General features: G+C 35.4%; 3 protein-coding genes across 6 annotated transcripts; 1 reads left to right on the forward strand and 2 right to left on the reverse strand.

The window, feature by feature from the left end:
• Positions 1-955: 955 nt before the first annotated feature.
• On the reverse strand, positions 956-9,420 carry Ry (xanthine dehydrogenase rosy). Of its 3 annotated transcripts, XM_076765008.1 has the most exons (24): positions 9,325-9,420; positions 8,283-8,402; positions 8,115-8,172; positions 7,420-7,516; positions 7,039-7,274; positions 5,863-6,107; positions 5,637-5,778; positions 5,393-5,560; positions 5,244-5,320; positions 4,948-5,154; positions 4,698-4,882; positions 4,487-4,600; positions 4,264-4,402; positions 3,890-4,186; positions 3,696-3,818; positions 3,275-3,627; positions 3,033-3,207; positions 2,775-2,966; positions 2,546-2,691; positions 2,304-2,481; positions 2,085-2,213; positions 1,778-2,020; positions 1,432-1,686; positions 956-1,321 (listed from the first exon to the last, which is right to left on the reverse strand). In XM_076765008.1, exons 2-24 carry the CDS (start codon positions 8,331-8,333, stop codon positions 1,109-1,111), a joined length of 4,023 nt encoding a protein of 1,340 aa, XP_076621123.1. In that variant the 5' UTR covers positions 8,334-8,402; positions 9,325-9,420; the 3' UTR covers positions 956-1,108. The 3 variants fall into 3 exon arrangements, with proteins under 3 accessions (XP_076621123.1, XP_076621126.1, XP_076621125.1); XM_076765011.1 differs by lacking the exons at positions 7,039-7,274; positions 7,420-7,516; positions 8,115-8,172; positions 8,283-8,402; positions 9,325-9,420 and adding an exon at positions 6,374-6,515; XM_076765010.1 differs by lacking the exons at positions 7,039-7,274; positions 7,420-7,516; positions 8,115-8,172; positions 8,283-8,402; positions 9,325-9,420 and adding an exon at positions 6,282-6,498.
• An 893-nt stretch (positions 9,421-10,313) lies between these two features.
• On the forward strand, positions 10,314-19,051 carry Ciapin1 (cytokine induced apoptosis inhibitor 1). 2 transcript variants are annotated; one of them, XM_076764909.1, is made up of 6 exons: positions 10,314-10,576; positions 10,751-11,070; positions 11,145-11,289; positions 11,595-11,707; positions 11,789-11,909; positions 18,176-19,051. In XM_076764909.1, exons 1-5 carry the CDS (start codon positions 10,426-10,428, stop codon positions 11,897-11,899), a joined length of 840 nt encoding a protein of 279 aa, XP_076621024.1. In that variant the 5' UTR covers positions 10,314-10,425; the 3' UTR covers positions 11,900-11,909; positions 18,176-19,051. The 2 variants fall into 2 exon arrangements, with proteins under 2 accessions (XP_076621024.1, XP_076621025.1); XM_076764910.1 differs by lacking the exon at positions 18,176-19,051 and adding an exon at positions 12,009-12,062.
• On the reverse strand, positions 13,467-24,320 carry Cue (Low-density lipoprotein receptor repeat domain-containing protein cueball). Its single transcript, XM_076764903.1, has 7 exons — positions 24,003-24,320; positions 17,470-17,682; positions 16,738-16,927; positions 15,907-16,524; positions 15,505-15,822; positions 15,010-15,292; positions 13,467-14,627 (listed from the first exon to the last, which is right to left on the reverse strand). The coding sequence occupies exons 1-7, from the start codon at positions 24,082-24,084 to the stop codon at positions 14,523-14,525; spliced, it is 1,809 nt and encodes a 602-aa protein (XP_076621018.1). The 5' UTR covers positions 24,085-24,320; the 3' UTR covers positions 13,467-14,522.
• Between the last annotated feature and the right edge of the window lie 724 nt (positions 24,321-25,044).

Genomic DNA, 25,044 nt, shown 5'->3' on the forward strand with positions numbered 1-25,044 from the left:
TAGTAATCGTTATACGTTGTCAGAAGTAACGGGAGTGGTCAGCAGCGGTCAGCAGAGGCCAGCGGAGGGTAGCAGAGGCATGCAGAGGCAAGTAGAGTCCAGCAGGGGCAAGCAGTAACAAGTAGTAATCGTTATATGTTGTCGAAAGCATCAGGGGTGGTCAGCTGTGGTCAGCAGAGGCTAGCAGTGACAAGCAGTGGCAAGCAGAGTCCAGCAGGGGCAGGCAGTAGCAAGTTGTAATCGTTATACGTTGTCAGAAGTATCAGGAGTGGTCAGTAGCGGTCAACAGAGTCCAGCGGAGGCAGGCAGAAGTCAGTAATAATCGTTATACGTTGTCAGAAATATAAGCGGTGGTCAGCAGGGGCCAGCAGAGGTTGGGAGAGGCTAACAGTAGCCAGTTGTAATCGTTATACGTTGTCAGAAGTAACAGGAGTGGTCAGCAGCGGTCAGCAGAGGCCAGCGGAGATCTGTATGGAAATTTAAAAGTACATGTAGTCGTATCTTGTACTTCGTGAAAGGGGGTGTATCTTGGTAAAACAGTTTTATGACATTACCTGTTAATTCAAGTTTGCAACCAGTAGAGACATGTAGAGACCATCAGTGGTCAGCAGAGTCCAGCTGAGACTGACAGAAGTCAGTAGTAATCGTTGTACATTGTCAGAAATATAAGTGGTGGTCAGCAGAGGCCAGCAGAAGCTGGGAGAGGCTGGCAATAGCCAGTAGTAATCCTTACACGTTGTCAGAAGTATCAGGAGTGGTTAGCAGCAGTCAGCAGAGGCCAGCAGATGCTGGCAGAAGTCAGTAGTAATCGTTATACGTTGTCAGAAATATAAGCTGAGTTATCATAACGGGCATTGATGGGCCACTAAAACGACGGAAGAGTGGGAGTCTCCATCTGTTACAAGACGGTAGACCGGTGCCATGAGGAAACTGCCTCTCCACTTACGTACGATCATTCATGAAATTATTTTTATTTATTTTAACAAAGTAGATAAAATTAATAATTTTAGCATCACAAATTTTCAAAATTAACAATTAATGTATTTACAATGTATTAACATTCGATAATAAACATCACGATACTTGTTCTTTTCTTGAATCACTGATTCTATGGAACAATGTTCCATTGATTTTGTAAATCGGCATCTTTGATCTTCACTGTTAGATCGTCGACGCACGCTAATCGAATACGAGCTGTTGTTGCTGGTGCATCCAATCTGAAGTAACCATTGAGACCAAATTCTTGTCGAGCAGATTTGATGGCTTCTTTTATGGCAAAGAAAATGGAAGATGCAAGAAACAGAGGTGGTTCCCCAACAGCCTTAAAATATTTGCATCATGGTAGGGTAAGTTAGCATCTACTAATTATTCGACAAATGCTTGTGCAATGAGTCGAAAATAAAATTAATTCTACGAACTGAAACTGATTACCTTGGATGAATAAACAGCTCTAGGGTTTGAAGCACCTTTCAATAAAGTTACATTGAATACTTCAGGAATGTCTGCAAAACCTGGCAGTTTGTATGCTCCTGGTCCTCTACTACAAAGAGCCCCATTTTTTAGATATACCATTTCTTCTAACGTAAACAGTCCATATCCCTGAATGAAACCTCCCTCTACTTGCCCTATATCAATTGCAGGGTTAAGACTCTGACCTAAATCCATTACAATGTCAGTTTGTAGAACCTATATTTGGAATATTACAACACACAGATAATTAAAACTGAGAAAGTTGATTAATATAAATAATTTTAGTAATACTTCGTAAAATTCTTACTTGATGATCGCCAGTCAAACAGTCAATTTCTACTTCTGAACATGCAACACCATACGTGAAATAATTAAATGGATCTCCCGAATTAGTTTCAAATGAGTATCCTATGTCAGGAGTTTTATAGAAACCAGTAGCAGAAAGGCTGATTCTTTCAGTATAAGCAGATGCTACCCATTGTTCCCAAGTTCCAGTTGGATTCTTATCCATTACTGGCTTCAGTCGTTTCATAATTTTTTCACACGCATTCTGAAATTATTGTGTGTTAATACGGACATACAAATACGTAATTTTAAAAAATATATATACTCACCAAAACTGCCATACCGTTCAGATCTGAGGCAGCGCTAGCTGCTGTAGGAGTACTATTTGGCACCTTGTCTGTAGCACTTTCCATAATGTGTATTTTATCTGCCTTTATTTTTAACGCTCTACTTGCTACCTATATAAAATACAAAAAATTAGACCCGTTTATTTTAATTTAAATACAGGTATTGATGTTAATACAACTCATCAAATAGCAAAGTATTACTTGTATCATTTTCGTGTGTAAACCTTGCCCCATCTCAACACCGCCATGACTAAGAAGAACAGAACCATCTGTATAAATGTGAACTAGTGCTCCTGTCTGATTCAAAAAAAGTACAGTAAAAGCAATACCGAATTTTGTTGGAACTACTGCCAGTCCTCTCTTCTTGTACCTATTTTTTCTATCGAAATAATATTTATTAGTGACAGTTCCAAGACATTAGTGACACAAATATTTAAACGAACCTGTTGTACTTCTGAATTTTCGCAAGTCGTTCGGTGTAATTTGAGCCTAAGAGACACTCTTCCCAGCAACGACGTAACGTACAATTAATAAGTTTTTGATTATAATGAGTCGTGTCTCCTTCTTTATACAAATTCAACTCGGCGACCTGTTAAAATAAATCACAAGTAGTTTTATTATTTTCGACGAGCTCTCACGCAATGCCTAACACATCTTAGAAAGCTGTCAGACCTTAACAGAATCCATTTTCAAATATTCCGCAATATGTCTCACGATAGTTTCAGCCGCAAACATTCCCTGCGGCCCTCCAAAACCGCGGAATGCTGTATTCGATGGTAAATTAGTTTTGCATACAAAACCGTTAACATCGCACACTGGTATTTTATAAGAGTTCTCAACATGGAACATTGCACGTTCCAGAACCTGTAAAAAGAATAATTTTACTACTTTTATCTCATGTATCGTCATAATTGAATAACGTAAACTCACCGCGAGAGAGAGATCGCGCGAGCAGCCGGCGTTATTGTAAATGAAAATTTCCAAAACTTTAATCAAACCATTATCATCGAATCCAACTTTGTATTTGAACAAAAACGGGTGTCTAGTTCCAGTTATCATCATATCCTCGTCTCTGTCCAACATACACCGTACTGGTTTTCTTAATCTATAAAAACAAGCGATCGTTTAGTTGCTGGAATATTAATTTATATTAATATTATAATTTGTGGTACCTGTGGGCGGCGAAGGCAACTGGCAGAACGAGTACCGAAGAACGCGACTCTTTTCCTCCAAAACCACCGCCCAATCTTTTTACTCTTATCACAATTTTATTAGCATGAACGTTCAGAGCGTGTGCTACGTGTTTCTGAACTTCCGTGGGGTGTTGCGTAGACGAGAATATTTCTAACTCATCCTCGCGTGGAATTGCTAATACAGCATGCGTTTCCAGATAAAAGTGCTCCTGCCCCCCTGTTCGAATTTCTCCTTGAAGAATGTGAGTCGATTGGGAAAAAGCTTCTTCAGCGTCCCCCTTTTTTATGCGTTTCGCAGTCTCATTAAAGAAGGAACGATGTTCAATGGCGTCCTAAAATTATTTAATCATGGTGTCTTGTCATTCCATAAGTTACAATTCTGTATATTCATATATTATACCTCTATAGAAATGATCACTGGTTTCAAATCCTCGTACTCGACTTGAACCATTCTGGCTGCTTTCTGTGCAATAAGCTGATTAATTGCAACGATTGCTCCAATTGGTTGTCCATGACTAGTTACCTTGAAAAGCATACGTATATTATTATTTTCATGCAAGTATAAATGTACTGTTTGTTCTCTATAGTCCCTACCTCCTCTGACACGAAGAATTCTTCGTCGTAAAATATTGGACCGTGATAACGTTGTTTCTCAGGTACATCTTTCCCGCTGTAAAAAGCGACTACTCCTTCCATGGACAGCGCTTTGGTTGCATCGATTTTTAAAATTCTCGCATGTGCTCTGGTAGACAAAACTAAAGTTAAGTAAAGTTCCTCGGCGAACTTTGGTAGATCATCGCAATAAATCGCCTCCCCTGTCGCCTGTTTAAAAGCACTGGCGTGGACGATGGGTCTCCCAATTAAATCATCCGTTTCCTGACCTATTGGAACCTAAAAAAAAAAATATGCTTCTTATTGCACGGAATAACTACACGATCGTAAGTTTTCTCTGAAATAGTAATATATACCTCCTGATAATATTGCGAACTTTTCGGTTCTTTGCAATGGAATGCATCTGATGCACTTTCGAATTCCTTCAGCGACAGTGGAGAATCTAATGGTACTTGAAGTTTTCCAGCTATGTGCATGAATCCTTTAAAAAACAAACTGTGAAATAGATCAGTAATTATTCTTAGTGCTCGTATCATCGAAGAATATTTAATAACTCGAATTTTGTTTGTAATTGCATACCTTAAAGTTAGAGATCTACGATATTTAACCATCCCACCTGGAACGTTGTCCGGAAGCGGTAGCTCATCCAGTAGCGAGGAATGCACGTTCTCTAGAAGCGTTTTGTTCCATTTCCTAAAGCAATTTTAGAATATTCTGTTCTACGTAACAATATTATGAATATAAAAATACGATTTACAGTATTCTGCCCTTCGGTTGCGATTGAACTTACCTTCCAATAATAGTTTCGCATGTCTTCCTGGCCAAAACCGTTGTTGGAGCCATTCCGCCGAATGCCAAGTATGCTTTTTGAACAATATTGGTCTCTGGTACAAAGAATACATTTAATGCCATATTGACGATCGTAATATCATCGTCCCGCCTCCTCGCCTGCTTGTAAGCGATGAAATATTGATTCTGAAAAGTGCAAAAAATTAGATAATGTTTCTTATATTAAAGACTGATGTGTTCTACATTTTCACCTGTTGAGAGAAGGGTATTTGAAGCGAAAGCAAAATCTCGTGCGGTGAAACGATATTCTGTCTGTAACCTTTAAAAAAAGTGTGGTCCATCGGGACAAGTCTGTTTCCATCCTTCGAGCTAACAAGATTTAAATTTATTCCGCCAGCCATAAAAATTGGATTCAAATCCGATATTGGGCTTCCTGTCATTATATTTCCACCGACAGCCTGTTAGAAAGTAGGATTAGGATTTAGTACCGAAGCATAATATCTAAGAAAGTAATAAGCAGTTGCATATTATTTATAGAAACACTCACAGCTACATTTCTGACTTGTTTACCAGCAAACCAATGAAGCATGTTCACTATTTCACTGAAAATTCTCGTTTCGTGTTCTGTAATAATAACAAAACAAAAGTATAAATAATATAGTGAATTATTAATTTTCGTGGCGTTACAAGTATTACCAGGTTTCTCATTAATTTGCTTTTTTAGAGCTTTTTCCAATTCTACGAGTGTAACACTGGCACCCACGTTTAACATTCTTGGACACTCTTCGATAGATCGCATTTCTTTGATCAAAATAGGATGTATAAGAACCGGATAAGACATATGTTTGAACTTCACTTCAACTCCTAAGAAAATATGATCAATCTTTAAATAGTACAGTAGAATTACATAATAAATAATATAATAAGTGCACAACTTTACCCATCTCAGTGTTTCCTACGACAATTTTTGCATTTGGGTGCTGGTCTTTTAAACTAAGCAATTCGGAGAGTGTCCTAGGTCTGTACCAAGTAACATTTTTTCCTTTAATGATTAAATATTGCTCGTCCAAATGCGAGGAAATCTGAAAATATACTTTGCTTCTGAAGATAGTACATTGGACGAGAAAATTAAGTTCGAACTTTAAATAAACGATGGAAAATCGAACCTGCAACTTAGGTGGAAATATAATTTCTTGGGAAGGATCGTACGGACGAAATTCTTTCGGATCGAACACTTCGGTTGGTTCCGATATTGGCATCTTTTTGCAACAATTTTCTCCCATTGAACAAGTTCCATTCGTCAAGCAGCTTTCTCGTTGATTTGACATTAATTGCAATTGTTCCCATTCTTCCGTGAAAGTTCTGTACGCTTCTATAATAGGCCGGTACCCGGTGCATCTGCATAAGTTTCCTACAAATAACGATAACAAGAATATGAAACATTTAAATGATCAAAATATCAGAAATGCATTATGAGATATTAGTAATTCGTACACTTATTTACTATTTTATACGCACTGCAGGGTTTGTGATATATACAATTACGTACAGAGGAACAATTAGAATGTTGTTGAAATTGACTAACCACTATTCTAAAAAATACGTGTAAGATTTTAATTCTTCGAAAGTGATAATTTTCTTTATCGACAGGAATATCGTTTCACCAACAAAAAGTACCTTGTCTAGGACAATTATTTTATTTGCAATTGGTCTCGCTACGAATCGCAGTCCTAATTCTCAGGAGGCTTCCTTCGTCAACTTGTTCGGATTCTTGTAAAGTATCCTTCAATTTCGTCCTTAATCTCTTCGATTCTCCGATCGTTCAATATATCATATTTAATAAACTTAGCAATAACTCTGTAAAACAACATCATTAAGTTAAGAAAATCTTTAATTCGTCATCAATGAACACAGTTCGAAGAAAGTAGAAGCACACAGTGTGAAACACTCAAAGATAAAATCAGTCGTTATTATTGTTAATAGCAAATATATTTCTCCATACAGCTTGTAATAAAATTGTCTGGAAATAAGAACACGAAGAACAAAGTGTTCTTTAGAGACGAAAGGAATAATTTCAACAACTTCTTCATTGCCACTCTGTGTAAATGAAATGAAACATTGGTATCATCAAAGTGCAAGAAAAAACTTATGAAAATGCATGCAAATACATGGGGATCAAGGATCTAGAAGTTGCTATCTGCACATCTGGTGGCCACGTGCACTTCTTTGTTCAGGGGTGCCTTGGGCCCAACTATCTGGGCCTTCGACTGACCGTCGAATGAAATAATCTTTGAACCGTACAAACTAAAGCGAACTCTAGGCAATTTTCGTGTATCATTTACCTTGAAACGCAATTTCAAGATCCTTCATAGTAGGTTTCGGTGTGCTCCTCAGCAAAGCATACATGGACATTACGATGCCAGGTGTACAGAAACCACATTGCGAGCCGTGTGCTTTCGCTATGCGTTCCTGCACTGGGTGAAGTTTCGTTTTAACACTCCCGATGCCCTCCACCGTGGTTATCGCCAAACCGTGCACAGCACAAATTGGCGTTAAACATGCGTTCGCTGCTAAATGACTGGCAGAAGTTGTTAAAATAAACGTTGAAGGAAAATATCTGCGATTAAAAGATCAGCAGCTCGTTAATAGAATGTTTTACCAGGGGTGGTTATTTATTTCGACGCGGTTTCAGTTTTGCCAGAAATTTTATTTTAAAAGGATACGTAATAATCCCGGTCCTGTGGTCCAACTTTGAAATCATTACTGTGCAAGCTCCACAACCGCCTTCCGCGCATCCTAATTTCGTACCGGTTAAATGCACTGCGACGTTTTTGTTAAGGATTTATTTTGTTCGTTTGCATAAGAATTATTTAACTCCTTAAATGTGAATACGAAATGGCCTAGTAACTGTGGTATAGTGAGTTATTTTTTATAAAAAAATAAATTCATGACCCTTTGTGACGAAATAAATTTTGACGTATAAAGTTTTGTTCCGAGAAAACAAACATTTACTTCTTGCGTTTATGGATCAGTATATCTTTACTTTCTGATAAGTTGATAGAGACTGATAACGCGGATCTATAATACAAGTATAAAAACATGAACGGAAACAATCTGAATGAAGATTCGTTTAATTTTAGATTTTTTCGGCTTGTTTTTTCAAAAAGAATTTACCCCCTCTCTGTATTTATATCTTATCTTATGAAAGTACGCAGCCGTTTTCTGCATGGACTTCAAAACGATATAACGCGATAAATACCAAAGATCTATACCGTTTTATTCAAGGTTTGTAGTAAAAGTACCTTTCTAATGGTTTTCAATCTTGGGATTTATATAATCCTGTTATATGAATCTAATCTTATCGCTAATTCACATTCTTAAATTTGTAATCTTAGTATTTACTATGAAATAAGGATACATTTATCCCTCAAGTACCATAGCAATGTCCATTCCGGGTCGACATTGTTATCTATCACCTAAAATATCACCGAAGCATTTTAAATGAAAAATAAATACATAATCTCGTTCATAATTTCCAAAATTATTTAACACTGTGTTGGTAGTAATAATAGAGTGATATACGTACTTCCTTTCCATTAACATAGAAAATTAATGTATGCTCTATGTTGTTGGACATCGTAGATCCAGATCGAGCAGTAATTTTTCCTTCCCAAGTTGTTTCTTTCACTAATCGCGATATACAAATCTATAAATGTAATACGAAAAATGAAATTGCTAGAAATATAAGCCAACTGTGGTGAATCTATAGGAGATCTATAAATATTAATGTTTTGTTCCGTCGCCCTCCACTTATATCCGCCATTTTGGACCAGTAAGATCTGTGCTATTATTGTGGAGTTGCAAGATAACAAAAACACGGGTTGATATTTTAATAAATTATATATTTATTTTATTTCGAATTTATAATTTTCTTTATTCAATACTCAAGTATCGAGAAAGAAATTTAACAATTTGAACGAACGATCGCTTGCAAGTTAATACTTGCACCGCCTAATGCTCAATTCTTCTGCACAGTGCTTGATTCTATTTGATATTACGTATATCCAGTAATTACGTAAAATACTATACGGTATACTTCGTCGAACGAGATGAGAAGATTAGTTAAAACAGTTATATTCTCTTTGCAGCTGGGCAGCCAGTAACTCAGAAACGGTCCTGTATGTACTTAATGACATAAACCATTATCCCAACGATACGTACATCCACACGTACATAATATGTACTGACAGTACTATTGAGAAATTATTTTGCAACGTATATTGCTTAAAGTGAATAACGATAAGAATGACCTATGCCTCCCACAAAGTTTCAAGTAAACAACTATAAGGATAATACAAATATAACTCGCATAGTTTCGACAGAAACATATTAGTAACTTAGTAAAATATTTTATTATATTCATTATACATTTTTTCGAAAGAAGTAAACATATTATCGAGAATGAAACATTTTATTTTATTATCATTTTCGGAGTAACAAACACTTGATGTAAGAATTCCTTTTTGCGAAATGATTTTATTACTTTTAAAGAATGTATCTCCGTCATTAAGTTACTTTCCGTTGTAAAAATAAATAAATTATATACGGATGATTAGTTGGGCACTCACCGCTTTTCAAGGCAGTTTTAATCCGTTAAGGAGAACTCTCGCGTGAAGCTGATTCGAACAACCGCGATCAACTGGCCACAACATCTGCCCCTACCACATTTTATTCTTCGAATATGTTGTAATTCATGCTTTCAAGTACAGTGATATGTACAGGACGGCTCAAAATTAATGAGACAAATAGGATCAGGGAGATCTATGGCTCGAGATAAGACGAAAATCAATGTGACGAATATGCAGTGGATGGAGTCTACAAAAATCAGTCTACTTATCACAAATTATTGTTAAGAATTGCATAGGTATACGATAAATGCAATTAGTCTAAACTAATTCTATGTAGTATTCGTATTGCTAATTTTGGAGTACTCTGTATACATATTTGATCAATATTACGGATCTAAATCTTGTGTTAAGTCTTGGAGTTCCGTGTCAACGAGCAATTTAAAAGGCGTTTAAAGGTAACAGGAAAGGAGACAATTATGAATTATTTAGAAATAATTTTATTTGAGTAACATTCTATTTTAATATGGAAGCATTAAAGTATTAATATGGTCTGGCAGTGGACAACTTCTTTTCGATGAAACAATATTCCCATTCCTCACACGTCACGCGACCAACAGTTGCGTCTTTGTTTGCCACGGATTCGTTCGTATGTGTTGAATGAATTCCTGTATAAATATCCATGTACTTACACGAATATAGACATAATAATATCAATTGGAAGGTATCTGTGTACACGGATAATAAAACGCATAATTACACGTAGCTTCGAAAGATGGATATTTAATTTTCTAATACGATGTATGATACTTTCAATGCACGTTGAAAACCGTAGCTCTACTTTAGATATTAGAATCATTCGTTCAAGTAGTACTTATCATCAAATGCTCTAATAGAACAGCTGCAGAGATCTCTTATCGGGTGTGTAAAATAGTTCGAATATTTTGTCATAGATAGCGCTACGATACAGAAAACAGCGAGTGGAGTTGCGAGTCTATCACTTTTTAGTTTGTGAATCAGCTGAGTTTGGCATTCGTTCGTGAAAAAACGTACAGTGTTTTGGAGTGCGATTTTAGTTCTCAAAGTGTTATACGTTTGTTCAAAATGACTATTCTCAAAGAAAATGACAATGTTCTCGTAGTTCTGGATAACGAACTTTCAAAGAATGATATCGCGGATTTTGTTAGTGCAATAAAAAAGTCTCTTGCAAACGCGGAGCAATTGATAATTATACCAACAAAGGAATTAGAAATACGTAAGTATGTGAAACGTCTGTGAGTCGGCACGTCAGCGTATATATTCTTTTTCGTAATATTCAACGCAAGACTTCCTATCAATTTCTAGAAAGTACACTTCGATGCTTATCACCGATATCTATGTACATTATACGAAGAAAATATTTCATTTTTATTCAATAAATTTACTCCAGGTATTAACGACGCATCTTCGTATGACACGATTATTTCTATTTTCAAGCAATCGTGTCCAAACTATAAAACGTTCTTAGAGAACTGTCTAAAAGCAACAAAGCCAAAAGGCACATTAATTATTTACGAGTCGTTCCAACAAAATAAAAATGCTGATGTGCAGTCTGTGTATGATAAAAGAGTGTCAAATTTTAAACTGGCTGGTTTTAAAGTGAAATCACAAGAAAATTCAGATATACAAGAGTTGAAAAATCATTTGCTAGGTATATACAGTGACATAGATAATGTATCTGAGATAATAGCAGAGAAACCATCTTTTGAAGTAAGTTACATGATTCTCTTTTAACAAATTACTGTTGTCTATTGCATCATATTATGTATTTCAAATTCATGCAGATTGGCTCGAGTATAGCACTTAACTTTGGAAAAGAGAAATCCAATGTGTGGAAATTAGATAGTGCTGATGATGATGAACTGATTAATGAAGATGATCTGTTAGATGAAGTTGACATTCTAAAACCCAAAGTGTCTAGTTTAAGAGGTAAGTTAAATATTTCAATCTAGAACTACAGCTTGAGGCTCAAAGTTTAATTGTATAAATACTAATGCTAGAACTATTTGGATTTCGAATTTTTCCCCCAAAAATTCTTCTGAACAAATATTTTAAAAACTACGTTTCGGATAAAGAGCCGATTATTCTTCGTATTATTCGCGAAGTATTTTTCGTAAAAATAACATTTAAAGTTTCTACCCTTAAATTTGAGTTATCGCCGTTAAAAAAATGTTTACGCTATATTTTTAACCAAAATATTCGGAATATCAATGTTTGGAATTTTTTTGTTTCAGTTTGTAGTACAACAGGCAAACGAAAAGCATGCAAAGACTGTTCGTGCGGATTAGCCGAAGAATTAAATGGCAAAACTGTACAAGAAGAAACTGTAAAATCCTCGTGTGGAAGTGTATGTATAATCCACGCTTATATTTGTGTAAAATAAAACGAATCAAATGTAAAATTATACGGAATTTTACGAATTTTACAGTGCTACCTTGGCGATGCGTTTCGATGTGCCAGTTGCCCTTATCTCGGTATGCCGGCATTTAAGCCCGGAGAAAAAATAGTTCTACCCGATAGTCAATTAAAAGCAGAGTAAAGCATTATTTGTAAGTTAAATGCATATTTTTTTCGATTTTATGGTTACATTTTTGCATGTAATTAATATTAAAAGAATTTCTTTCTATTTTTGTTTAATACAACGGAAGAGAGGTGGTAATAAACAAATGTACTTCTGCAATAAAAATGAAAAATAATTAGTAGTGCTTAAGTAATTTTATTTCATTTTTATCTGTATACAATAGTAATCAACATGTTAATCGTAATAGAATGATACAAAATATTTAAAATGTTCAGTACTTTTGGCGCGTCAGTAGAGTACATTTTATCTTCGAAATAATAAGACAATTTCACTTTCACGTAATCAGTACAACAATTAAGTACAAACAAGAAAAAAAATGGCGAAAAATATCAATTTACGTTTTATTATCCGCGAACTATCCATCAACACCTTGCTAGCAGGGAATATAAACCTTTCCCTATAAAGACACTATCCCATCTCTGAGGATCAGTGTTCGCGAAATGCTTATATTCCAAATATAATATACACGTATCGCTTGTATCATTCTATTTAAACGTATTTCGGAATTTAACAAATCATAGAAACAACTTATACATAGAACTGTGGCAACTAAAATCTAAAAGCAAAGATCGATAATTTTTAAGTCATTTTCATCGAATACAGGAACAAAATAAATCGTCATGTACTGAATTTGCTTTGCCTTTAAGATGACAGGAACGTTATTCCGTAGTATAAGGACTAAAAGTACTTATTGAAAACAACAGGCAATGAACATTATTTTAATCATTAGCTCATCTTTTTTTTTAGCGAAATAATGAATTGTTTGTACTATGAAAGAAACATGGTGTCCTATATTCAAGATTAAGTTTATAACAGCACACAGCTGTATCGTGTCATTGCACCATTAGTCCTACTAAGCTAAAATTGTTTTCTCGATCTATTCATTTTACGTCTTTTTTTTTTTTTTTTTTTTATTTAGTGCAATAAAGGCACGTATTATTATTATTATACGTATGAAGTCGTATAAATTCAATCTCTATGATTATTGTGAAATAATAATTCGTCAAAAACAATAACCATACTACAATTAATGTTAATAATGTTACATATGACTTTGGTACAAATTTCAGTTTATGTTTTACATAGCTCTATATCGTTAAATAGCCACCTTTTGATAGTGAACAATCGTCTAAGCATAAAGAGAGCACTAGAAAGTACATTTTGACACATAAGTATTGGAAGCAGTGAAGTAAACAAAAAAATATAACCTGACTATTTTTAAACGAAGTTTTCTTGGCCCTTCTATCATTTTCTACATAAGCTATTTTCACTTAAATGTATTTGTACTCTATTTCGAAAATCAAGAAATTACGAAGAATCCTCCAGTTTGCAACAAATTTTAAACCGTGGTTATTGTACTTTCTATAAGTATAAACATTCGTAATTTATACAAATGGCTCGATTTTTATTTGAAATTGTGTCTGACTTTCAGAAATTCACAATTTATAGAAATGTATTCTGATCTTTCGTGAATTATATTGAATTTTTTCTATAACAAAAGCTGCATTGTTTTCTTTTATTTCGCGCACATGTGCACCCCTGCACAAATATATAAAATAACGTAGTACAAGATTTGTACAAATAGCTGCAGTTGTTTAGTAAAAAATATCACTTACATAAGTTAAATATGAATCTGATGTTTTAAGTCTGTCCAAATGACATTTATGTGATTCTAAAGTACACAGAATTCTGGTACATATTATTTCAAATGAATGTTTCCATAACTACAGCAGTGTTTTAGCTTGAAATAAAACATTTATATTGGATGTATGAAAACGTACAAGAACAAATGCAAATATGTTCAATGAAATAAATCTTTGTGACAATGTAACGACTTAATATTCAACTCGCGAATTATCAAGTCCGATAAAGATCTTAAAAACATCCAATTTGTTTTTGTAAACATAATAATGTTCACTATAATAATCTTGTGTTCTATAACTTTTTAGGAATGTACTGCATAGTACGTTGAGCAATTATTACGAGTCTAGCGATTAAGGCAGCTTTTATGTACCCTTCAATTGGAATCAGATTAATTTTTGGTGCTATTTGTTTTAAAACGGGTTTTATCACTATTAAATCAGCTATAAAAAATACGTAAACGTGTTTAAGTAAACAATTAAGAACTTAGGAAATGTACGTAAAATACGTAAAAGATCTGTATGTTTTGTTTATATATATACCATATTTTTATGTTACTTATCTATCGAGGCATTAGAAAATGCCAAGGAACTTAACATTTCCTGTTCTTTTATGCAAAATATATAATTATATACCTTTAAAAAAAGATTCATTACTTTCGAATAGCTATTTGAAATAATCATTATATGAACACAGCCCTACATATCATATGACGTAATAAGTCCTCAAAAAGACCTTTGGCTTTCGTTTTATGACTGTATCATTGTTACGATGTTTCTGCACTTTTTGGAAGTATGACTACTAAATTTAACAATAATACTACAATATGCTGTTATGTTATATATACAGACGCGCAGTTTTGCGAAACTAAACTTTCCACGGATTTTACGTGAAGCCCACTAGACCTTCGCTAGTTCTCACGTTGAAATATTAGTTTATGCTACCACGAATTCCCCTCCATGTTATCGAGTAAAGAGTTCTTCTCTTCTTTCTTATTATTCTTACCTTCCGGCACCGGAGTACGTAAATTTGGTTCGAAACATGGCTGTAAAAAAAAAACATAAAATTTCGAATAGTAGAAATTTAATATATTTCACTCAGAAATTTTAGGGGGGGTGCAAAGCGTAAATGAATTACAATGTCGTAATCTTCGTATCTGTAAAAATGTTACTATCGTGAGTAATGCAATATGTCGCAGACGTGGGCAAATTTTTTATTTGAAACGAACGTAAGAAATGACCATTTGAAAAGTGCCCAGGTCTGTTACGTTTTACTTCGTAGGCGTGAGTTGTTTAATTTGTTACAGTCGGTGTAGCAAGCAGAATTTGAAACATTACGCGCAATTATTGCACATCGGAAGCGTATTATGTGCCCATATTTCTCATGCACACAAATGATTTTTATGCTTTAGGTGATATTTCACTCACTGTTTCACAGATATTCATGTTGCAGCAGTTCTCTATGGTTATTTCGCATTGATTGTCTGGTAATTGTGGCCTAGATGTGAGTGGCGTTACACCACCCTTGCTCACAACAAAACGCTTTCTAATTCGTGGTCGTCTTCGTAATTTATTTACGTAGTAAGAAAGTACGATGGTTGTAAGTACAAATACAGCAGTGGATACGCCCAAAATTAGTATCAACATTTTGTACTCGTCATTATCACGGATCAAGACCATTTGTGCATTTGTTTCGTTAGTTTTTGGACACCTGTTCAAGAGAAAGTAATATTCATGTATGTAAAGGCACACCAATGCCCTTTAACTCATTCGAGACCGAAAAATTGACACAGTTATTTTTTTAGAGAAAAGCACGACCATTAGGAGGAATTTATTTCAAGATCTATTGGGAAGAGTGCGATCAACATTCGTCGATCTCGAATAAGTTTTATTTAATATCGTATTCGTTAAGTAAAAGTATACCTGCAGTTAATCGTATTGACGACCCTACCAGGGACTAGCGCGATATTTGCACAATAGATCTCGCAAGCTTTTGTACCATTGCTCAAACCCTCGCAACGCAAACCCTCTGAATATTTACATTTACAAGCTGGCTTCCCATTTTGGACGAAGCATTTACCATCGTGCAAGCAATAATCTTTGCACAGATCTGTTTCACACCGTGGCCCGCCAAATGTATCCTCGCATCTACACACGGGAGATCCATGACTATTTATACTACAGCTACCTCGAAGGCAGTAATTGTGACAAAGTTCTGTCTCGCAATGCGCTCCAATGAACCTGAAAGATTTTTATGTTGAATATATTTTATAACGTTAAGTTCACGATACTGAATGCCCGTTGTTCGAAAGCGTTCCAACTCACCCCGACTTGCAGTGGCAGTTATTACTGTTCAAGTCTCTTTTCCCGTCATTGAGGCAGTGTCTGGAACTCTCGGTGGTCAATTCCGAGTCTTCCGTGCTGGTGGTTAAATTGTTGAACGACTCGACGGTGGTCGTTCGTACGGAGGTCCAGTTCGCGTAATTCGTTTTTCGTCTTATTTTCGCTAACGCCTCGCAATCGATCTTTCCCGCGTTATCGCGGGCTATGATCCCGATTGGATCAGCGTCCTGGTGCATGTTGTACGCTTTAAATATCGTCAACGAGTTTCCGGATTGCCTGGATTTTGGCGCCATCCAGATAGCCCTGTATACTAAATCGATCCAGTATATCGTGTCGCGGTCCACGGTTAGGGCAACTGGTTGCTGGTGCTTTCCGCGAACCACCGATTCACGATCGGTACCGTCGAGATTGCTACGCTCGACTTTTACGTGTATACCCTCGACGTCGTCGATCCAATAGAGCTTCTCTTCGGCATGATCTATAGCTACTGCTAGCGGCTCGTACAAATTTTCTTTAATAATAGTAATTCGATCGCTTCCGTCTAGATTCGAGCGCTCTATGCTCGGATTCGTAACATTACTATTTACCCAGTATATGAGACTGGAAACAACGTACAATTTATCAGATATCCGCGTGTTCTCGTTTTTTTTACGCGTTAAATTTGATTTTTTATTTTTATTTTTTTTTTTAGCCCGTTTGGCACGATTTTTCTACTCGACGCGAACATCTAAATGGAATTAACAGCCTGGCAGAGACTCTGCTGTCGAGAATTTTGTCGGCGACACCGGGTCTACGTAGACATAAATGGCACACCTGTTACATACGTCCAGAGCAATGCCGCGCGGACTGCTCCCCGTTAAATTGTGTAGGAGGATGGGTTCCTCCGGTTCCCCCTCTAATGGCACGTACATTTTCATAATCACTTCTTTCAAAGCGTCGAGCCAAATGAGATTTCGCGTCCTGGTATCGAAGACGATCCCTAGGATGTGACTTCTGGTTTGTTCTAGAGGCAAGAAACGAATCGTTCGTTCATTATGAATCTAGCCGCGAGTCCCTTTGCGAAAGAACGATGGAATTTCTACATCTTTCTCTCTCTTACAATGTCGACTATTTTTGCGAAGAGGTATCAACAATTGGCCGTTGTTGATACTAATAAAAGCTTCTCTTCATTGCATTAATGGCAGTTTCTGTTTTAACGATCACCGACAAAGGACACCGCTTAGATGGAAATTTACATACGAGGTAGTTCTTAGAAAAATATTTAAAGCGCATTTTTTTATCTGCAATGCTCCATATCTGGAAACTAATCAAGCAAACTAATGCCTACTCTTAGAATACTCTTATAATAGACTCTTAGAGTACCAGTTTGTCGATAGTATTAAGCAAATGTTATTAATACTTAATACTGGACCAGAGCCGAGAAAGATCGAGAAATACTGCTCTGTGAGGTCCGGCTGCATACAATTATGATTGCACACTGATAGATTGAACGGGCACTAAATGAAAAAATAAATAAATAGAATTTACATCTAGTTGCATACGTACTTTTAAGTAGTGGTCTTGGCGTGAAGTTCTTGTTCGTCAGGTCATTACTGAACAAAGAAAAGTTACTACGCGTGTCACTGAAGTACATCGTGTGAGAAATATCATCGTACGCTAATCCCGTCAAAGATATTGCGTCGGCGATTCTGGCTTGTCCAGTTAGTGTTTGATTTCGCGAGAAAAATTCGATATCACGTCCAATCACTACCGCTAAATCTGCAAAAGAAAAACAGAAAGGGGACACTTGAGAAAATTTGATTAATCTCGCGACGCTACCAGTAAGACGATACTAGTAATGCATCGGCTTAAATTGTAAGCGATACGATATACAAACCGTGACCGTGTCTAAATAATCTCTTTTTCTTTTCGCCCTATAAGGTGTCTACACTCGGAACCGAAGAAAGAATCTACATGAATATACAGTTACAATAATCTACTGCAATGTTAAACAAATACGGTTTGTTGGGGCTTGCAGCGTTCGCGAGACGCTTAAACCCATCGCTAGTCTTCAATTAGAGATACGAAAAAGTTTACTCCAATAATAGATAACGAAAAAACCAACGTTTAGCGACTTACTCGCAACGTTTAGTTGATCGAAACATTCAATTTTACTTTGTAGATTCTGGAATATGTCATTCAAAGCCATCGATATCTTTTAAACGAAATATTTCTCACCAGTATTTATGTAACATTTTCGTTTTATTTTCAGTCACAGAAAATGCTGGCAAGAAGCATACGTACAAGGTGCATCAACTGAAAAGTAAACTGGTCTCCTAGTGACAAACACGGTGATGCGAATATTAGAATTATGTCCGTAGTATCAATGAAGATATTTACAATGTAATAGAACAAGATTCAAACGACCTTAAACGTGAAAACTTCGCGAGATTATGCATATTTTTGCATACGTACTTATGATTAGGTAAACAGTTTTTTTCTTCTATTGTACGTCGGAGACTCAAGAACTGTTTACATTAAATGTTTGCACTGCGTTCTGAATTATTTTCCTACACTTCAAGATCCGATTAGATTTTTCGTTAATAATTACTGTATATTGCGATAAACATAGTAAAATGATTTCTGTAAAGCCTTGATCTTTTCGCTAAGAGAAAATATGTAATCTATTTAAAAATTACGCATTACAGAAAATCGACCATACAATTTAAAATAACTACAGGCATTAATAGAGAATACGTGGCAATTATTTTCCATCAACGAATGTAGAAAATACACGCTCTCTCCTTAGCCGATCAATATACGAAAATGTTATGGAATGCTTATCAATGAAAATATTAATTTCTTTATATAATTACTGTTCACTTGTATTTGTTATTTTCTCTGTAAATAGATTCTCAACTAATGAAAATTTAATTATTCCAGTTAAGTTTTCCCTGTATAACGTAAAGAGATCTTAACCCTATCGTATAAACTTAAACATTTATCACCCATTCGATTGCTTATTTTCGTTAGAAACCGAACTGTTTACTTACTTTTGTTAAATATTGTATGCTTCTTCGTATTTTTACCCTAAATACGATGACCTCTTTCGTTTATTGAATAAAGATAAGTACGTGACTGTCGTTGAGATAGTATATATTTATTAAAACCACTTTCTTCATTCAGTCTCTTGCGGACTCTCATTATTGCACGATACGAAAAAATTGATCTGTTTCCATCGAGTCTATGTTGCACTTAACAATGCGTTTAATTTAATTTATATTCTAAAGACGACGATTTCTTTATTTATTGAATAACGATAGATACGTAACTGTCTACGAGATAATATTTATTTATTAAAAACACTTTTCTCGCCCAGCCACTCATTAATACACGATACGATACAATTGATCTGTTTCATCTGTTTCAATCGTGTTTTCGTCGTATTAAACAATGCATTTAATTTAATTTATGCCTTAAATACGACGATTTCTTTCTTTATCGAATAATATTAAGTACGTAACTGTCGTTGAGATAATATATATTTATTAAAAATTATCTACATTCTTTGTGTCTTTAACAATGCATTTTCTGTTAAATTATTTATAATACTCGCACACATTGATATCAAATCAACAAAACAATAACCCTATAGTTTGTCACGTATATTGTTCGAGTCTCGATGTAGCCTATTATATTAACTATGCAGACCAGTTGATTAAAACGTATGAATATTGGATGTGCAACTGTCAGATTAAAAAAAAAGATATATTTTATGAACTGATTAGGCCATCACTCAAACCTTTTATACGTGTGATTATACATAATAAACAAATCTATCTAGTAAAAAATACGATGTATTGTTGACTAACATGTTACAGGAGATACATATTCTACAAAATTACACGTGTTTTAAAAAATAATTTAAGTACAGACCTGAAGTTTCCTACTGGTCTCCTGATACTGGTTAGAAGAACAAAACTATGGAAAAAGACTTAGGGACTTCAGTGACCCAATATTTTTTAAGTATATTATTAGATTTCTTATTTAACATTAAGTTACAAATGTTCATATATTTCGTTTCGTTAATTTATAATGAGGATCTAGAACTTGAGATTAAAAATTTAATATAATTTATTGTTTTATTTTTGTGTACTCGTCGCGACTACCCTTTATCCACCCTTAATTAAATATTTGTTACTAGCTTCCTAGTTATGAATCGATGTATGCAACAAAACACGTGATATTTCCATACGACAATTACGGGTTAAATGTCATATTGTACCATGTTTATTTGTTTTTTTGTTTTGTTAAACAGCGATCGTCTTGGTCTCATGAATGGTAGATTAATGTTCGCGCATTACTCCTTATCTATTCACACTTGTGGCAACGTATGTATCACCCCTTCTTCCAAATGTCACATGAACTAGATTTATGTTACACGTCTCTCCTTTGGTGTCACTCTTATTACTTGTTATTGTTTCGCACGAAATGATTTCCATTCATCAGTAAATTCGAGGTAAAAAAGAAATTAAATAAAAATACCACGGTACTGTATTGAAACCATTATCAACGAGATACGTTTGTTTCGTGAAAATGTCCTGCGAGCAAAATGCAGAATTACACAAACAGAGTGCACAGTTTCAGTGGGAACCACATAAATATTTTCATTACTTATAGATATGTGGACACAGTGATAGACAAAAATTTTTACAAAGGTCATATTCGTCAAGATTACTCTCGTTGAAGTATGGGGGTAAGATGCTTGAAAAATTCGTACTGCAAAGGAAACTTTAAATAAAAAAATATATGGTCGTTTAAAAGAAATATTTGATAACCCCGGAAAAATAATATCGAGGAAAATATTGTTCCTATCAACGTGTTTGTCACTTCCAGCAGTGTTTTCATAAGACTATAAATGACGGAGATATTTAGGCGTCCTCATTAATAGTTCACTATGTATATAGATGATTATGTAAATTTTTGTGCTAGGACATGTGTCCTGAAAGGGATATTCTGTATATTAATCCTTAAAAAACATTATTATATTAGTTTTAGAGTGAAACTTTCAGGTAAAAATTATAAAAATAAACCGAATAAGTTAGTTACGCCACTCATTGCTTTACAATGTTCCATAAAAACGAAACCTTGTTACATAAAGAGAAAAAAATGAATTCATACCACGCTAAGAATGTTTTCCGCGTATAGATCGGCACGAAACATCGAATTTGATTTTATTGTATCGCAAATATCAGTTTTATCTTAATCCATAGAATTAACGAGTGTATCTGACGGGGGATCGAAAATCGAAGGTCGAAACCTAAATGTCGGTCTAATTCTCCAATTAAAAATGTACACGTACATGTGACAAACAAGATAACGCAAGAGTGTTAAAATTATGAACGAAAATTGTAATCGCGCAAGACCGTTGGTACATCGTTTATTTTGTAATCGCCGGGTGCAAGAAAAATAGTAACTGTCGCCAAGGAAATGCCCTGATTTATTAAGTTATTGCGATCACGTGTTGATAAATCGGATCGAAAGTCGAAGATTATCTAATTTTTCATTCCAGTCCGATTGACCTAGCCAGGAAAACGTAAATGCGCAATGAGTTACTAAGGAATAATTTGTTGTTTTTGCGATTGTCGAATGTTGAGTAACTTACGCACGCATATTGACAGAGCAAGTTTCGTTGACAATATTCAAACGGGAAACGCTACTGGAATATTCGTTTTTTTTATTTCCTGCGAGAATTTACGTAGACAATTATGACGTTTTTATTTCCCGCTTAAATATTCCACCTGTTAACGCATCTTTAAACAATATTTATGTAGTCTCTTTCTAGAAGTTTATAGGCAATTCTCACAACGCAAGAAAAATGTAAATATATCATTAACGAATGGAATAATGCATAAAGGTTGTAAAAGAAATTATATTAATTGTAACTGTGCAAGAGACGTAAGATATGTGACTAATAACGAATAAAATGGTGCAAATAATAATGAACGGTGGTACCTTAATAACAGCTTTCGCATTTACTATTACTTAAGCTAATTTATCACGTTGAAATTATTATTGCATTTAATCCTCCGTAATATTGTTCTTTTAATATCTTCAGATACCTACCCCTCTATCGTATCTTTTTGGGTTACAAAATATAATCCAGTAATAAAGGTATTAAAAGCAAAAACGTTTTATTTGTTCAAACAACTCCCCCGCGAAGAATTTGCTTTTCCTTCAAACGGAAGATACAGCACTTGTTGCTAAGTGCATCCCTTCCACTTATGTTTGCGAATAGGACACGCGCCCCAGGGCACCACGCTACGAGGACGTTCTTAAAAGTAACAAAAATTGAATTAAGTATTCTAACAATTTACCATCCATGTAATACGCGTAAAAACTTCATTACAATTTCATATTCCTTGGCAATGAGATCAATATTAGTATAGCATCTAAATTATCTTGCAATTTCATAACTTATTATCGTACTACTTTATGACTCTTATTGTACGATTGTAAGTCTCAATGGATCAATTATAAAATGCGTTCTAATCTCTATTGTTATATAATAATTATCGATTGCAGTGTTCTTATCGGTTAGACACATATATTAATACAGAACCAATTACAATGATTTTACTACTTCATTGTGTTCGATACTATTTTCTACGCAATCACAGTGCCAGTAAATTTATTCTTTATTTCAAAATCGATGACCTATGTTCCTTTTATGCCAACTTATACGCATATTGTCCTTAAGGTACGCTCGAAATATTCATTGTACTAAATTTTACATGGAAGAGGTATAAAAATTAAAAAATTGATCAAAATTTAGAAATTGATATGCAGTGCTAACTCATCTTCGTGCTTCGTTGCTATTCTGATTTCGATATTTTCTTCTGTGTATTACTTTTCGCAGGTCTCGCATGATCCGCTCGACGGCTTGTATTTCGTGCTATGGTTGTGGGATAAAAAAAAATGCTACTCATAGCATATCAACGTGGAACATTCTTGTCATGGTTATTTGCAACAATCATATGCGCGCGAGTTAGCTAATAAGATGAAAACGCGTTCCATAAAATAGATCGAGAACTACGTGGCGACCTATTCCGATCGTTAGTTTTAGTTGAAATGTTTCTAGCATCTAAGTGGCCAGAACGAATTAATTAACCACGTTCGTCATTACGCTCAACCGTTCAAGTACACACGGTATACAAACTTGCATAATCAATTTCAACAAAATTATAAATGCATCCGTTGTAAATGTTACGTAACCTAGTATTTTTTTTTACACCTCTCGCCTAAGCAACGATTACTTAGATTCACTATCGGTGTGCAGCAGAGGCACTCGCTTCAAACGCGTTTCCAACTTTCTCGTGATACATATACATATACGAAACAAAAGGATTATGCCCGAAAATCATGTAAAACTATTCGTACGGACTTCGATTCGTAAACGCGTAGGTGCGACACGATACATTTCGTAAGAGAAAAAAAAAACATGACCGTAGTTAAGGTCACGACACCGAGCAACCTGCATTATGCCCTACTAAAACGTTTCTCTGTTTCTTATACGCGCCGGATCATCGTGCATGACTTAAAAAGACGCCGGCAAACGACAGTTTCTCAGCTTTATTCGTGGACGCGGGGAGAGTCGATCGGGACTATTTTCGATCGATTAATTACATTTTCGAAACCGCCGCTGTCCCTTTTTCGTTGACAGTGTGTGTGCGCGCACGCAGATACGGTCGCACAAACAGCTTGACATTCATTACATAAACAGGTGTAAGGACAAGTGCCGTTTCGGCTTGATATCGTATTAATATAGATCACGATTGTCCCACAATACGTTACGATGGGAATAAAAGGTCGGTTTCATTCACCTTTCAGCCGTGTTTCGTCTTTCTACTTGGTAAAGCGGTCTACGAAAAGTGGCGTACGTGACGAGCGAAGCCGCGTGAATGGAGTCAGTACTCTCGCACGACCCGCAACGCGGTACTATTGATACGACCTCGTGTATATCGTTGTATCGTTGTTATTACGTTAACACTCGCTTTCCCGTCACATACGATCATTCGATCGATCATCGATTTACTTACCCCACGATCTGGCGTCCGTGTTAATTGCGAGAATTCCAAGAACTATCGTTAAAGTTACGACGACGTATTCACGGGATGTCATGGTGTGCGTTCATTTGTTAGGCGATAGACAAGCCTGGAAATGTCTTTTAAGACACAACCGCTGCCAGGAAACGATATGGATTGAACACCGGCCTAATTTCTTTCAGTCTTCCTCTCTCACTGTCGTTCGAAAGAGACACTACCACGCATCCTCACGCTACGGCGGCTGTGCGCAAACTGAGAACTCATGACTCCGGTGTGACGGTAAAAGCCGCGGCGCGACCAATGGCGTAGAGTTTCTCTTTCGCGTTCGAACGCGTTCTAAATACCTGCGAAAATGTTATGTTTCAAGTAATACGGACAGAATTTACCAAAGTACGAAGAAAAATACTGTCACCGGGCATATTGCACAAGTCCTTTGCACAAAACTCTCTTATAAACAGAAATATTTAACTAATAATTTTTAAGAAATATTTTATTTATTATTCGATGCAATTTAACGACAAGTTTTATATATTTAAGTTTTTCCTTTGCAAAAAATGATCGAACTGTTACAAATACATAATGTATTGTTAACAAATTTTCCCTTGTTACCTTTACGAACATAACAGAATCTTAAGTATGATTTAGCTCATTACATTTTTCGAACGCGATGAATTGATCGCATTATCACAGTGCTAGACGTTATATGTCATATTTATCGCGTGTTATAAAACATTGTTCAGTTGATCTTTAAGTTGATAAACACTTAGTAGTCGTAAGAAATTTTTAGTAGCGCTAAGATTGCTGCATAAGTGTACTTTAGTATTTTATTCAAATAACATAGATTCAAGTAAAGTTTGCGCGGTTTTTTTATGTTTGCCTCGCCGTCTTCTTTTTATGCTCATCAGATATATGCCAAACGTAGGAAGTGCGTAGGCACGCGTTGCGTTATGTTGCGTTATGTTGCAGATTTTTGTGTTCAAACTTGATTTTTGTCCAGAACAAAATTTTGAATAAAGAATAAATATTGTTATCCGTT

Source organism: Colletes latitarsis, chromosome 5 (assembly GCF_051014445.1).
Source record: "Colletes latitarsis isolate SP2378_abdomen chromosome 5, iyColLati1, whole genome shotgun sequence".
Classification (NCBI taxonomy): Eukaryota; Metazoa; Arthropoda; class Insecta; order Hymenoptera; family Colletidae; genus Colletes; species Colletes latitarsis.